Source organism: Tribolium castaneum, chromosome 9 (assembly GCF_031307605.1).
Source record: "Tribolium castaneum strain GA2 chromosome 9, icTriCast1.1, whole genome shotgun sequence".
Taxonomy (NCBI): Eukaryota; Metazoa; Arthropoda; class Insecta; order Coleoptera; family Tenebrionidae; genus Tribolium; species Tribolium castaneum.
In genome coordinates this window covers 6,996,963-7,013,768 of record NC_087402.1, presented here as the reverse complement: position 1 = coordinate 7,013,768, position 16,806 = coordinate 6,996,963, and the positions used below count along the sequence as shown (strand labels likewise).

At 33.2% G+C, this 16,806-nt stretch overlaps 2 protein-coding genes across 6 annotated transcripts in view; one reads left to right on the top strand and one right to left on the bottom strand.

Moving 5' to 3' along the window:
- The window catches only part of Fas2 (Fasciclin 2), a 68,141-nt gene that overhangs the window by 22,008 nt on the left and 29,327 nt on the right, over nt 1–16,806 (top strand). The gene's annotated exons all lie outside the window — the stretch shown is intronic.
- LOC103313046 (uncharacterized) lies at nt 4,484–11,559 on the bottom strand. 3 transcript variants are annotated; one of them, XM_064358991.1, is made up of 9 exons: nt 11,253–11,559; nt 10,395–10,508; nt 9,042–9,200; nt 8,789–8,979; nt 8,503–8,730; nt 8,090–8,449; nt 7,827–7,980; nt 7,647–7,771; nt 4,485–7,594 (listed from the first exon to the last, which is right to left on the bottom strand). In XM_064358991.1, exons 2-9 carry the CDS (start codon nt 10,480–10,482, stop codon nt 7,271–7,273), a joined length of 1,629 nt encoding a protein of 542 aa, XP_064215061.1. In that variant the 5' UTR covers nt 10,483–10,508; nt 11,253–11,559; the 3' UTR covers nt 4,485–7,270. The 3 variants fall into 3 exon arrangements, with proteins under 3 accessions (XP_064215062.1, XP_064215061.1, XP_064215060.1); XM_064358992.1 differs by having other exon boundaries at nt 4,484–7,594; nt 7,701–7,771; nt 10,395–11,559; XM_064358990.1 differs by having other exon boundaries at nt 10,395–11,559.

Sequence of the window (16,806 nt, the reverse complement as noted above, 5' to 3'; positions counted from 1 at the left end):
TTAAATTTTGACGAATTTCGCGAACGTAAATCTTGCGGATTATTGCCACTTGTACTCTCCTTTAATTGAACTTTATCGCGGGGAAATTTATTGTCACATTTCCCCTTTTTTACACATTTTTACCGATTCATATTATTCAAATCCTTGTAGCAATAATAGCACTGATAGGCAGATATGGTCGTGAATACACGAGCTTGTCATTTTCGACTGTTTGTTCGCTTCCTTGCCTTGTAAATAATGAATGAAGAGGCTTTGACTCTCTGGCGCCTCCTACATAATTCAGAGGTCTTTTGTCTGAACTCCTGCTGCAATTACCTAAGCTACATCTGCGAACGGTCATCGTTTTAGATTATGGCGATAAGATTTTTTCCTTTCTTCATATGCTAATCCCACCATATGCATCGAGGTTGCGATCAATAAACGCTAAACTCGAGTGAGTGTTGAGGACTCTTCAAGAGGCAATTTGTGGCCCATTTAAAATGAGATATACGACTGGAGAGGGAGCTTTTATCTGCATCTATTGAAATGGATACTGAATTGCTAGTGCCCATTCAATTTTTTAAAAATTGAATCGCTAGGTCTCCGAGGAACTGTTCTACAGCCCAAGACAAATAAATATACAATTAGTGACATACCTAGCTGAAAAAAAAAAATCACAAGTCAAAAATATGTCCTGAAGAAATAATAAATGCCCAGAAGAAATGATAAATGCACTGGAAAAATAATAAATGCGCAGTAAAAATTATAAATGCACAGTAAAATAATAAATGCACTGTAAAAATAATAAATGCACAGTACAAATAATAAATGCACAGTAAAAATAATAAATGCACGGTAAAATAATAAATGCACAGGAAAAACAATAAATGCACAGTAAAAATAATAAATGCACTGCAAAATAATAAATGCACAGTAAAATAGTAAATGCACAGTAAAAATAATAAATGCACTGCAAAATAATAAATGCACAGTAAAATAGTAAATGCACAGTACAAATAATAAATGCACAGTAAAAATAATAAATGCACGGTAAAATAATAAATGCACAGAAAAAACAATAAATGCACAGTAAAAATAATAAATGCACTGCAAAATAATAAATGCACAGTAAAATAGTAAATGCACAGTAAAAATAATAAATCCACAGTAAAAATAAAAAATGCACAATAAAATTAATAAATGCGCAGAAAAAATAATAAATGTACAGTAAAAGTAATAAATCCACAGTAAAATCATAAGTGCACAGAAAAAACAATAAATGCACAGTAAAATAATAAATAAACAGTAAAAATAATAAATGCACAGTAAAATAATAAATGCACAGTAAAAGTAATAAATGCACAGTAAAATAATAAATGCACAGTAAAAATAATAAATGCACAGTAAAATAATAAATGCACAGTAAAAATAATAAATGCACAGTAAAATAATAAATGCATAGAAAAAATAATAAATGTACAGTAAAAGTAATAAATGCTCAGTAAAATCATAAGTGCACAGTAAAAATAATAAATGCACAGTAAAAATAATAAATGCACAGTAAAATCATAAGTGCACAGTAAAAATAATAAATGCACAGTAAAAATAATAAATGCACTGCAAAATAATAAATGCACAGTAAAATAGTAAGGCACAGAAAAATCAATAAATGTACAGTAAAAATAATAAATGCACTGTAAAATAATAAATGCCCAGAAAAAACAATAAATGCGCAGTAAAATAATTAATACACAGTAAAATAATAAATGCACAGTAAAAATAATAAATGCACAGTAAAATAATAAATGCACAGTAAAAACAATAAATGCACAGTAAAAATAATAAATGGACAGTAAAGTCATAAGTGCACAGTAAAAATAATAAATGCACAATAAAATAATAAATGCACGGTACAAATAATAAATGCTCAGTAAAATAATAAATGCACAGTAAAAATAATAGATACACTGTAAAAATGATAGAAGCGCAGTAAAGATTAGCATTTCAAAACTTTAAGTTTTTTTACTGTGCAAAAATTACTTAAATACTGATCATTTATAATTTTATACTGATCAAAAAAAATTTAATAGCTTGAAATTTGCTAATTGCTGTATGCGGGCTTGCTGGTGCAAATTCCCAGTGGTCCAGCACAGGCGCCTTTCCCCTATAGTGTGGAGGCAGAAGCGCAAAGTTGGGTCATATTTTGACAAACTCTCTCGTTGCAACAAACTTCTCTTCCCCTGAGAGTCGCTGTGTGTGAACGCCACATGTTCTCCATATCATAAACAAGTTGCTTTACAATTCGGAAAACTAGTATTAAAAATGTTGGCAAAGTTGTATAAAGGGCCCACACGCAGTCACGTTCTTGTAAAGTAATCAACTCAATATACGGGGAGCCACAACTCATCTCCGCGTTGCAGCCTAATAGAGAGCGACTGAGTTCGTGACAAGTGACTCTAATAACACCGGACGCACCCCCAATTTCGCTCCATGTGCTGAAAACACCCCGCTTTGAGATGGGTTTTCGTGCATTGTTGTCGGGATGCGTTTTCCTTTAATTAGCACCGCTTGATGAAAAAACAATTTAACACAACGATCGGAACGTAAATTTGAAACGGGTCAAGGGGGAAGTGCCTATGCCGTGTCACGAATGTGGGAGTCCTGAAATGAGCAAGATCACGTATATGGGGTGATGGTTGCTGGTGGAACAATATACGGCAGCTGGAAAGCGTGTAATGGGAGCGTTACTAACTGGAGTTTTTGTTTAAAGGGTTTTTTCAAGACTCAAGCGGAAACAAATTGGGTTGGAAGAAAGCGGACAGTTGATCCGATGATAGGTTGGCTGGAATTTTGTGGGTTTTAATCAATACAAGTTGTCGCCGATTTGTTATGGTTTTACCAAATTGTCACACAAGAAACAACTCTTGAGTTTCAAGGTTTTCGTGAATCCTTGCATATTTTTGGTTTCGCATTAAAGTAATGAATTCAGATTCCTTGCACTGTAATTAATTTTTCACGAAATCTATTTGAGTCTTCTTTGATGATTGCTAAATTTGCCTTGGAGCTCCTCGCCGAATTTGCTTTGCGCTTGCTGTTTACTCATTGAGCCACCCTCTTTTTTACTGCTTATTTATTATTTAAAAGTCTCAAGTTTCACAGAAAAACCACAAGGCGTCACAAACCAAACCAGAGGATCCATTACGTGGATAATTTATTAAAACAGTTTATCTCTTATCCACCTGAAATTGCTTAATCACTTATTTTAATAACTAGGTTCTTTCAGGTTTGTCCAAAAATACATTGGTGTCAAGGTGTACTTTAGGATGCACTTTAATTTGCGTTTTCTTCAAACGCAAGCTAGAAATTTCAGTGTTTATTATTATTTATGGTGTAAATTGATAATTATAACAATGTAAATTAATTTTTCGAAAAATTAGCTTTATTGCTGAGTAAATAAATCTTAAATTTCTGTAATTTTTCGTAAAAATATAAACAGCTAATGACAAAAATTTAAGATTTTTTTCTTCAACGTATAAGATTTTTTAAAAATTTATTTTACTTTATTATTCTTCATAATATATCATTTAAATTGTAAATAACAATAAAACACTGAAACTTTTAGTCTATATTTAAAGAAAACGCAATTTTTTAAAAAGGGGGAAAGCCTCAAAAAACAATCCCTTCTGATAAAATAAGACAAAAACAAAAAGATAAAGCTTTTTATGTATAATAATAATTATCAATAAATCTTTTAATACTTCATTTTCTTCTTTTAATATTTTTTTAATTTATTTTTTATTTCTTTTATATTCACTAGAAAAATTAAAGAGGCTACAAAATATATCTGTTGCCATTAAAAAAAATTAAAACTGACGTCATTATTCAAACCAGTGGCGTCACATATGTTAGCATGCTGTCAAAATGTAGCTTTTACATAAATAAAATTGACCTGTTCATAGATTTTTTTGGCAAAAGACTCACAACAAAAATATGAATTTTATGCTATATTTGCATTACTGAAGTGATTTTCTACAAGGTTCTAAACTTGGAAATTACCTTTGAGACACTCTGTAGTTTTATATCTAGTACACAGTAAAAAAAGTAGTGTAAATAATGAACTCTAGACAACTCTATTTCTAGTTTATACAGGTCCATCTATTTAGAGTAATATTTTTTACTCTACATATAGTGTTAAATATCAGAGTGATAATAATCTAGAGTAGAGTAATTTTGATCTCTAATATAAAACACTATTTGCTGTGTTCATTAACTCTATAATACACTACAAGTGTAAATTTTACGTCTATATTTTAGAGTAAAGCAAATCTAGATTGCTTTATAAACTCTGTGAAGAGTACTACTGTTTTGGTGGGAAATTTAAATATAACTCTACGTAGTGTATGATATCAAGAGTTTTCGAACTCTGAGGGTTGGAGGTAAATTTGAATAAAACTCTATTTAGTTTTTTAAATAAATTGTTTATTATTATTACTTACAACATAGTAGAAGTAACAGAAACTCATTTAACGAATTTACATACTCTAAAAAATAAATTTGTATTTCGGAACGAGTAACCATTCGTTAGAGGAAAATGATTGTGATATATTATATGGTTCCTTATATAAAAGAAAACTAAATTCTATAATGTCAAAAGTTGGACTAATATCTGTATCTTTTAATTTATAAGAATGAAGTCTTTCGACAAAAGATTCAGTTTTCCATTTTTTTGTTACAAAAAATATCTGTTTTTCCGAGGCATCAGTATCTATTGAACATATATCAATTATTTCATCAAACTGTGGAAGCTGAGAGTTTAGGTAATAATCTTTTCCTACACATATAAACATTTTTTTTTTGTAAAGGTATCCACATTTGAACCATTTATATTGAGATACGGTTGAATCGTTTTCAATTTCATCCTCATCTACAGAAATTAAATGTGAAAATCTATAATCTTTAATTAAACATGATACAGAAGGACCAAATTGTTCACATATCTCAAATAAACTATTAGGATGAGAAGTTCCTGACATTTGTTGACAACGAAGTGCAAGAGTTTTTGTTAAATTTTTATAATTTCTAAATTTTGACGCAAAATATTTTATCATTGCATGTTTAGATTCATAACGCATGCACCAGAGGTTTAGCAATGGACCCATTGTTTTAATTACTGTTGGATAATGAAGCATAAAATGTTGTTTGGGAATAATAGGACTATCAAAGACCAATTTGAAAAGTTGATGATGAGTTTCAATTAACGTTTCAAGTTCTGTTACCATTTTAGTACAAATTCTAGGTGCAAAGACAATAGACATAATTTTTAACAATAATAGTATTACTTGAAATTTTGTGTCTACTTCGGTTGTGACATCATCAATTATTAAAGGTAAATATCTAATCAGACACCACGCTTGCACTGCTTTTTGTTTGATATTATTATTATTTTTGTCCAGAACAACTGGGCTAGGTCTATTGGAGCTATTTGTTGTACCAAAATCATATAAATGTATCCTTTCATTTATTTGGACAAGTGTTAATAATTTCGCATTCACAATTTCTAAAAGAAAAAGTTTTAATTCGTACTGAACAGTCCCTTCCAAAATATCGTGCATTATATCTACAGAAGATGTATCGCAAAGTTTAAAAAAATTAAGATCATTTAAGATGCTGCGAAATTTGATGCCAAAATGGTGATTATTGTTTCTTTCCGCTATACTGCTGTGTTGTTCGTACAGTTCACTTGTTCTTAAAGTACAATCTCTTGCTGAAAACATATTCTGCATCTCATGTTTGTGAGATAAACAAAACCGACAAAAATAATTAGCCTGAAAGGATTCAACCATTCCATGCAAAGAATTTGCAGCTAGATTATCATGAGAAAGAGATGAAATCGTGCCAAAAATTGGTTCAGAAACGCCATCTACTAAAATACCCTCAGTTTCCAATTTTTTTAAATCTGCAATGATAGGAGATAATATTTTATTTAGTGTAATGTCTTCACCTATGCAACTAGACTTCAAATCAGACGTAAAAAATAAAGCTAAAAGGTGTATGTTTTTTAAATTTGAGTTAAATGCATAGGGTAAATTTTGAATTGTAAAATATAACGCACCGATTTTGTGAGCTCCTGTCTTACTACCTAAAGGATTAACAGTTTCGAAGTCGTCGTAATATAACTGCAATTTTACAAAATATTTTTTTTGTAAAAATAATTCATTATTTTCAAGGTATGTGCCACTTGTAATTAATTCCTTTTCATGAGTAGTACACTTGAATGTTGATATATAGTCCAATATTATTTTGTTATTATTTATCAACCACTGTAGTGTTTCTAGAATAGGTACGTATTGAAATGTTCTGGGGATATTTACTTCTATTCTTGTGTTCGTACTTTTGTCGAATATGGAATCATTACGTATACCTAAATATATTTCCTTTGGCAAAACAATTTTTGAATTAATAATTTTATTTCTTTTATATGTGCTGCTATATTTATTCATTTCTATTTTAACTTTATCTCTAACACTATTTAAGAAAGAAAAAAAAAGATTTTCATTAACACTGTTATTTAACATATACTCGAACAAATTTAAAAGTAATTCATCAACCGCTTCATATACAGCTTGAAATTGTGAGTGTGGTAAACTCAGTGGCATAATTTGTTGAAAAAATATATGGAACAGTACCTCAATATCAAATGATTCATTCTGGATTTTAGTAAAAGAACCATCTTCTAATGTATTAAAATCACGATTATTATCATCTTCGACACAAACAACACGCTCATCAACACTATTAACTGGAGAGTTAGTAGTGAGAGAGCTAAGAGAAGTTATTGCAACATTATTGTCATCTTCAACACAAACACCACACTCATCAACAATATCAACTTGAGAATTAATAGTGAGAGAGCTAAGAGGAGTTACTGCAGCATTATTACTAGTCCTCTGTAAAAACTCTGTAGACCCAACCAAATTCTCATTATTTCTTAATAATTGTTTACCTAAATTCTCAGTCTCATGAATCAACATATGTTTTCTAAATCCATTAAAAGTTTTAAAATTTGAATAACAAAACTGAAAACAACATCTTAAATTAAGTTTCGGATTATCAAATAATCCATGAATTGTTCTTAAATGCTTGACAACCAAATAAGTTTTTAATAATTTCTTATTACATAAGGAACACACAAACATTGTAAATAATTACTCACTCATATAACAAAAAACTCGTATAAAAAACTAACAAAAAGAACTCTAACAAGTATACAAAATCGAAAACAATGTTATCATTAATCATTTAAGAGTCTAGTTCTCACTAGACACATAAGTGGAGTGTACAATATACCTTCGGATTCAATGTCAAAATAATAGGTTTGTATGAATTCCCAAAAAAATTTTAGTTTGTGATCGTACCTTATGTTGAACACATAATGAGTCATAAACAGCAACTGGAAAGCCTCCGCACTGGAACAGTGGTCAGGGCAAGGGATGAGCTGTCTGTCCACTACTATGTGGTACTTCGTAATTGCCCCCTTATTACTATGCCCTTGTGCCAACAGAAATGGTTGTTTTCTTTGAAGTGAAGATAATATTTCTGCGACCGGTTGATTTAGCTAAAAAAATATTGTACCTACTTAAATGCTGAAAAAATGTAAGATGGCAAACCTTTTTAAAAACGATTAACCTTTCAAAGTAGGAATATCCATTTAAATCACTCACTTGTTTTGAATTAACCCTCCATTGAAGAAGTTTGGCTAGGGCTAACAAAGATCGTGTAACTTTGTCAAATTCTAAAAAATAATAAAATTAATTTGGTAACATAAATTTGCTAAAACTTTTACTTACTGTCACTTGAACCTTCCGTCGAACCTAATATTTCTGTGGCAGGTGTGGCTACTTCACTATCATATATACTTAGAATTTTCTCTGCATCATTGTTTATTTTGGCAATAAAACTGAGTTCTTTATCAGGAAAAAGTAATCGAAAATCGTGTTCAATCTGAAACATATGAGGTATGAAAATACGTTACGTGCATAACATGCATTATTTGTTTTCTGGAAGGCAACATTCTCAGCTCATACACGAAATATTAAAAAAATATTCTTACAAGATATGGAGTGTCCAGAAATCTCGGAAAGATTGATAAAACATTAACATCCAAGGACCGCCTATAAGTGAACGTTTTTTTCATTCTGTCCAAGATTGCTTCTTGGTCTGTTTGAGGAGAAGCGTTTCTCAGAAATTCCACACAATCAGAAATTTCTGGAGTGATAGTTATTACGTTTTTATATGTATTTCTACAATCTTCTTTTTTTTCCTTCACTTCATCGGACGCGTTTTCAACAGCTTTGCGCTTCCTTCTGCGTACCGCGGCCCTAATGTCTTCATCTTTGGAATTTTTCGCGATAAAGCGTAACCTATAACTAATAAAACCTTCCCCCCCATTGTCGTTTTTATAAAAGGCTTCCTAAAATTAAAATCAATTGATTTTAAGATTTAACGAAAAGTAAGCATTCATACGTAGCCCGTTGGGCCACACGGGTTTCTCAATTTAGGAAATATTGAAATAATAGCCTGTCCCAAATTTCTTTTGGCGAATTCAGGAACTGAGATTCCATACATACGCACTAATTCAGAAGTCGTTGCATTGACTAATTGAATACGTAATGATTTTTTCAGAAAACCATTTCGACTGTAAAACTCAAAAATCTCATCACCCATTCTATTTCTTATAAATTTTTTCCACCCCTGCAAAAAGAAAAGTAAATAATTGGGAATAAAATAAAAAAGACATAAAAAGCCACACCTCAACAGACATTTCTTTGTAACCCATAGGTTTTTTAAATGTTTCCTCTTTCTGAATATTAGGATCTATTCTTTTATCACTTGGTACGACTGAAATGTTTTCACTAATTTCATCCTCACTGGTGGTACTTTCGTCAGTGTCTTGGTACTCCGTACTTATAATAGAGACAGTACTTGCTGATGCAAAATTTACTACAATAAACAAATAGAACGTAATTATGTAGAAATTGTTCAAAAATTACAGAAAAACTCACATTCATCAGCAGTAGCTCTTATTTTACATACGATTAGTAAAATCGATTCCCTCGAATTTTCTTTTAAGAAGTCAAGAATAACGTCTTCTTCCAAAATTGTTCCATCTTTCTCATGGAAATAAATTTGCTCGTCAGCGAGCTCCGGGAATTTTAATTTTGCTGAAGTTGAGTAAGCATATAAAATGATTTTTCGTTTCAATTGTATACAGGCTGTTCGTTTTTCGAGCTCCACTATGGGGATCTCAGATATTATAAGAGATACGAGGTCAGTTAAATTAGGGCAAAGTTGCGCATTATTATGCTGAACAATTACCTGAAAGAAAATTTGATGTATCGTTTTTAGTTTTTGAATTATGGAACAAAATCAAATTTTTTTAATTTTTGTTTTTATTTTTTTAAGCGAAAACTAAGAGAACTAGACGTTTTTAAATAAGACACTCTTGAGGCACATTTTTACAAGAAATCTAAATCTGTCATCGCCTTTTCCAATGCGTTCTTGATGTCATAGTTACAACACTCAACTTTGGTTTTTCTTATGGACGCCAAATTTAATACTTGTATTTTTGAAAAGTCTGTTTGTTCCTGATTACAACGATGTATCACATGATATGTTCGAATCTGACATGCAGATTAAAATTTAGAGAAAAGCGTTTTTGCAAAGAGTGCTTTAGACAAAAACGCCAAAAATTTTGTCTAACTTACTAACTTTTGACAGTTCTATTAAATATTCGAGCAGAATTTTTATAACTTTGTCTTGTTGTGTTTTGCAAAAAATAAACTTCTAACTTATCATGTCGTTTAATTATTAAATAAGTAAGCTTGGTGGAAACGGGAACCTCCCAGATCCATATTCAATTAAACTTCCAAAATCTAGCTTATTTAAAAACAAAAGTGTTGGTGTATTTTCCAAAGCACTCTTCGCAAAAATGCTTTTTTCGATTTTGGTCAGTAAGTAAGACTCGATCATATCATGTGATACATTGTTGTAATCAGAAATAAAAACACTTTTCAAAAATACAAAAATTGAATATGGCGTCCATAAGAAAAACCAAAGTTGGGTGTTGTAACTCTGACATCAAGAACGTCTTGGAAAATACAATAACAGATTTAGATTCCTTGTAAAAAAGTACCTGAAGAACGTCCTCCCAAAAAACGGCTAGTTCCTTTGGTTTTCGCTTGAAAAAATAAAATAATTCAAAAACTACAAATCACACCTCAAATTTTCTTGCAGATAATTGTTCAGCATAAAAATGCGCAACTTTGCCCCAATTTAACCGATCTCGTATCTCTTATAATAACTGAGATCCCCATGGTGGAGCTCGAAAAACGGACACGCTGTATATGTATACTAACCAATGTTTACTAAATCCTCATAAGTCGCCGAACTGATGTCGATTTTCGCCAGTTTTGTTAAATGAATGTGTTTAATTTTAATAAACATAGTGACGAGAAATGAGCAATTTTTTTCTGAAAAATGAGATAATTAGGCTAAGGTTTTGCTGGCCCTATACCGAAAATGATTTTAATTTCTTTAGTTTGTTTAAAAGGGTGTATAAAAAAGTGTAAAAACATTAATAAAAAAACTTGAAATGCGAAGCATCGAATTTTTTAACTGATGCCCTTGAGGCCTTTTTCCTACAGTATTAAATCAAACGATCCAATGAATTATGAATAAATAAACCGATTTTTCACGAATACGAGTTGAATATAATACTTTATTCTTCAAATTGGACTCAACAAGGCTTAAAATTATTTTAAATATATTAAAAATAATCTGACGTTTTGTACTGAGAAATGCGAAACAGTTGTGCAAACTTTCTTACACAGAAGAAAAACCGTAAAGTTTAGAGGTGCCGATAAATATGTTTTTAAGTGATTTATGTTTAATAGCAAAAGCTATTGGGTCAATGATGTTCTTAAAAAAATAAAATTTCGATCCCACAAATAATTTTTTCAGTTCAAGAAGACCTACGGCTTCAGTTCCAGTGCCAAGACTAATTACAAATTCACTGGATATTTATTATTTATTACTTATTACAATCGGAGAAGCCTTTTGTATCTGCGAATAAACAATATTGCGCAATTTACAACAATTAAATAGAAATTAGGAAATTAATTTTTGTAAGTATATTTGCTTACCTGAAAATATTACCTGTCCAGAAAATACATAAAAAAACAATCAACAATAAATATATAAATATATATACTTACTTAAAAAGAAACACAAGAACAGTCACACACTTATGGACCTATGTGCCAACATGTGCAATCGCATTATTCGTAGGCATGCGCATTAGAGCTGTAATTTTAGTGTAAATTAACACTATATAGAGCGATTTGCACCTAATAGTGTTGAAAACCCCTAAAAACTTTTGGCGCTAAATTTACAGAGTAATTTAGAGTTGATAAACACTGACAGATTTTTAGAGTAGTTTTCTAGTGTAATTTTACTTTTATTTAACTACTCTAATTGATGGACACTAGGATAGTGTATGTTTAGATTTATACATTTTTTACTGTGTATGAATTTATTTTTAAAGCTCAGGTTCAACAACTTTTTTCATTTTTTTTTTATTTTAGTAAAGATTATACACTTTGGTCAGTTTTCTCATTTAATTCGTTGTTTGTGTACCCACTGAAAATTTAAACGGTCTCAAGTTTGGAGCGTACAAATTTTCTGAGCTAGAGTAGTTTCTGGGAGAAATTACAACAAAGTAAAGCGGAAGGACGTTTTATTGGTTTGTGTGTTTTTCTTTAATCTTTTTTGCAAAAACTTTGTTGGAGATGGTTCAGCTTACTCATGCCATCGTGTTTGCCAAGTGAAACTTTATCGCCCCCAATAAAATTTGTCACTTTGATCTTATATTTTCCGCATAACTGTGTCATTTGAGACCGTGAGTGGAGAAGTTGAAGAAACAAGGTATTTGTTTACGAATTTTCCAATTTCCTGTCTATTCCCCAAACCGTTTATATGGTGCCACTGATTAGATAAAGTCTAGATTGGTATACAAAGGTCTCCGTAGTTTCAGCGAAACTTTCTCAAGTCCCCGTTTTTTCAGCTGCTAACAAGTTTTCTCTTCCAATAAACGGGCGTATTTAAAACGAATCTGGTGAAGTTTGGTCTGAGAATAAAATTGTTGGGATTTGCTCAGTAAACTCCAGTGCAACTTTAAACTGATTAATAATTCATCAGGTGCAGTGGAGTTAAGTTGACGATGAACATAATTAAGGAGTTTTAATTGTTTGCGCGAAAAGTCTGAATTGTTGAGGATCTTTGAAATGAAACTGCGTTACTGAGGAATGCAGTCTTGGCAAAACCGTGGCCGTTATAATTCTCTTTGTGATAGAATGTGTGACGGAAAAATGGAAATTTAATTGAATCAGTGAAATGCGATTTGGCGTCTTTGACACGAGACGTCTTGGGTCAATTAGTGCCATCTGCATCTGTGATAACAACATTATTATTAAGACCAGTGTCAGGGTTGGAACTGCCTTGTCTAGTATCACTTAGACGCACTCACTTGCGCCTAAGGGTCATTTCGGCGCGGGAATGCACGGAAGGGCATTCAAAGTGCACCCTTATGACTAGTTAGTCGAGGGCGCTGCAAAATAACACCTCACCGGCCGACAAACGTGACCCTGCGGGTCTCCCCCCAAAATTGTTATTTTAGTAGGCACTCCGGTTATGCACAGAATAACTTTTAATACGAGCCTCCATTACATTGAATGGAATTGTTGAGGGAGTTGTGCGCCCTGTTCTTCACTTTACTGCCGTTTTCACGTCGACAATTCGTCCTCATCTAACTGCACATGTGACCTCTTCCAAAAACGAATTGTGTTACTCAATGTTTAATTAGTGAATAATGCGAGGAGCTCCGATCAAAATTGCACACCTTTCAGTCGGAAACTGCTGCAGTAAATCGATTTCAACTAACACCTCTAAAATGCAATTTATCAGGAACGGATACGCCGATCGGATGGACGGCTACGTTGCTCCAACTTTAAGTATCTGTTAACAGGAGAGAAATCCGGGAATTTCGCGAAAAAAGTTAATTAAAAAGTAGGCAGCGAAAATCACGTGAAAATTAAAAAGTTGGTTTTTGGAAGTATTTTCAGAGACGGGATAATTGCTTAATGCTAACGGTTTTTGCCGATTTGCAATAGGTCTTCTCTCACATACGGTGCAGAGTAAGCCCTTTGTTTGCCGCATCCTTTTTCAGCTTCCGCCCGCACGAGAGAATTAGAATTATTTCCCTCTCGAGAGAAATCAGGACTAGCGACAGGAAAATTTTAAAATTCTAATAATTCGGACGTAAGCTGGTCACGATGAAATTGTAAATTCGACTCATAATTTATTGCTGCTTATGTGCGCTGTTTTGATTACGGTTTGTTAAAAAATAAAAGGTAATGTTTCGCCAGGAAATGAAACTACAATCATGCGCAATTTTATTTTGTAAAAATGGTAGAGACGCTTTGAGTTTTGTTGTGCAGGTATTTGATTAAATATCTTCGGGTAACTTTCCCTTAAAAATCGGCCACGTACTTGCTGTAACTATTTGAATTTCCCAATTCGGCCTCTGAAGTGAAACTGCATTAAAGAATTTCTTGGAGAGAATTGTGGGATAATGTGTAGTGTGTTCTGGCGGAACTCTACAAGAAAATTGATAACGCGATAAGAACCTTCTTTGAAGTCTTGGAACTATTGCTATAATAAATCCGGCTTCTCTATTTCGGCTCTCACAATTCTAAATTAACTTTTAGCCAGGTTTGAGTGAAATAACGACAATAACACGACACTTGAGACACAATTGCTGTTCGAAATTATCGTTGAATGGAATCAATTGGTTGATGAGTAACACTGTTGCGGCTTTGCTTGAGAATTTCCATTGATTCAGTGTCTCTCGCAGTGTCATCTCCGTTCTGACAGCGTCTCAGATATTCATTCCAATGTGGCGAACGTGATGAATGAAGCTTAGTCCCAATTCCCGGAGAAGTCTTGTCGTGTAAAACACTTGCGGTGGATTATCATTAGCACATTTTCCCCTAATAACTGGGAATAGTTTCCAGGACGTACATGCAATGATCAGGTTGTTTGCCGGATGATTAGCCGCAGGGAGTGATTTATAGAGTTGTGTTTGCACGAATATGTACATGAAGACGGTGAGCATCAAAGACTGGCGCCTTGCCTAATGGACCCGGATATATTGAGCGAAAAAGTGCAAGAAGACACTCACTTCCCCCAACACGCTTCATCCTTATCTGTTATTAATTGGACAGGCCGATAATTTATTCTAATTAAACTTGTTTCCTACTTGCAGCCCTATCTGCAATATCGATCGTGATAGTGGCGAAAGATGGAAGGGTCTCGAATAAATAACCGAAATCGAATTAAACTTGTATTAGATTAACAAAGTTTCGCTGGGGGTAATCGTACAAAGCTCTTCTTCACTCCCAGGATTTTCACCGGGATTTTCGACATTTCCCATTTGCATAATTTTTTAATTACGACTTTCATTTTTCGCAACTTAAGGTATTAACCAGAAATTACCTAGTACGTGATGCAATTCCCAAGTAAAGGAAACAGCTCACGCTCTGCGTTCATTAACACTTTCATGTAGAACTCATACATTTCGAATTTTCGCTGAAAACCTCACGCTTTTTAATTTCCTTGCCGCTTACGTGCGCCAAATATCAATCAGAGGAAAAAATCTTACTGAGTTTATGTAAAGTGACCAAAATCCAATCCCAATAATCCCAAAAACGCTCCAAAGAGTCGAGATAACCAATAGAGAGGTTTCATTTCCGCGTTTCGCCTGACAGAATCGGGTTACGATTTTCCATTTCACATCGAGCTGTGTTTAATTAAGTTACTTTATTTAGGACCCGTGTTCTGATAGACACCCGACCTGGAAACATGATTCAATGCCGTTTCGTTCAATGCGGTCAGTTGTATCAAGTCTTGGGTTATTTACGGGCTTTGCCACAAATAAGAATGGGCGAAAAAAACAAGATTTATTAGCGACATTTTTATTTGCTTAAGTTTATCTTGCAAAACGAGGGTTTTTCCAACAAACTTGGATGTATTTAAATTGTTTATTGGGACGTAAGCTCGCGAGCTTTTGCCAGTTTTGTCCCACCATCGATCTTGTTTGATATCATGTATTATGTAACATTTTCGATGTTATTGCCAAAAGAAATAACAAGTTCTCTTTGCTTTCAGGTAAGCCAGCATTTGTGCGATCGAACAACTCGGAAAAAAGAGAATTCAAACGCAACCTGATCTTCCCTGGAACGGGATTTTTTATTCGTGCAATTTTAATTAAATTAGATCCTTGCAGTGTTAGAGGAGATTCCTGCAGGCTAAATTTCATGTAACATTGTTTAAGTAAGTAGAATTATCGATTTTTCAGTCTCTGGTGACTTGCTGAAATACGCCGCTTGAATTTCATGAAGCTGGAACTGTGCTCATTGCAGTTACTTATCGGCGCAGTGTGATGAAATTTTTCCAACAAGACTTTGCTGACAAATACGCACTTTTACGGAAGTCGACGTTAAAAGGCAAATATTTACGAATAGTCTGGAGAGGCTCAAAGAGTTTATGTAATGGAGCATCTGCGTAAATAAATATCTTTTAAATCAATCAGCGGACGGTTGAGTGATGAGGTTTTAATGCGCCCGACTATTTATCCTAATTACCGTAATTAATTTTTATGGCCTTCGAATATGTGGTATGAACAGTGCGGGGAATCAGTTAAATGTTCTAATCAAAGGCTGAATCTGATGCTATAAAACATTCACCCTGTAATTAACCAAGCAAATTGCTTTAATCAATTTTGGGAACGAACTGCAACACCTATACTCGTCTCGTTTCTACTTTAAATTTTCCAAAGTGTCATTAATTTTACCGTCTTACGCTTCATTTTCTCCAAATTGAACTTTATGAAACGTTACATTTTCTAGTTATTAGCTCCCCGATAGTGCCCGGAATTGTCTATAAATTTTTTCCGGGCTGTGATTGATTTATTGATCTGTATTGGGGTTGTGAATTTAAATTATTCACATGAAAATCGGCGACACCGAAAAATGATCACTCAATCTGACTATTTGAATATTCACTTATCATCAATCATTTTTTGACAAGGTTGTAATGTTTCGATGTGACGACCTTGAATATTCACCCTTCGTCCCAGACATTAGTAGGGGATGGTTTTCTTCAACGCCACGTCAAGAAAACGTGGCGTCAAGTCCAGATTACATCCGTACTTATTAAAATAGTATTTTCACGAACAAAAAGACCGTGGCGTAGACAGACGCAGGGGAAATTCTTCGGAGAATTGAGTGAGTGAAACCCCCAAACCGAATTATACTCCTCGCCGAAAAAGCCGGCTTTATCGACCAGAGTTATGAAATAAATGTTTGCAAATACACGTTAAAAGTAATAAATTATGCAGAATGTTTAATGGAGCACATGTCTCGCTCGAATTTGTTGTTATTTGATTAGCAATTTCCACGTCAAAGGTCTGCATTTGCATTAGGAATACTAAACTAAGGCATTAGTCAAGGAGAGAATCTAATTCGGATTCGGCCCAAGTACACTCGTCATCTTCGGTTATTGTTATAGTGGAAAGTTGTGCAGTTAATATCGTCGGAATTTGAGGTTGGTTGCTGTGGTAGCCTCTTGTGATCTGTTTAAAATCCAATTTCACTACCGGAAGGGGAACAATCGAAGCCAAACGAAGGTGACGTTCCCTCCCGGTCTGGGAAT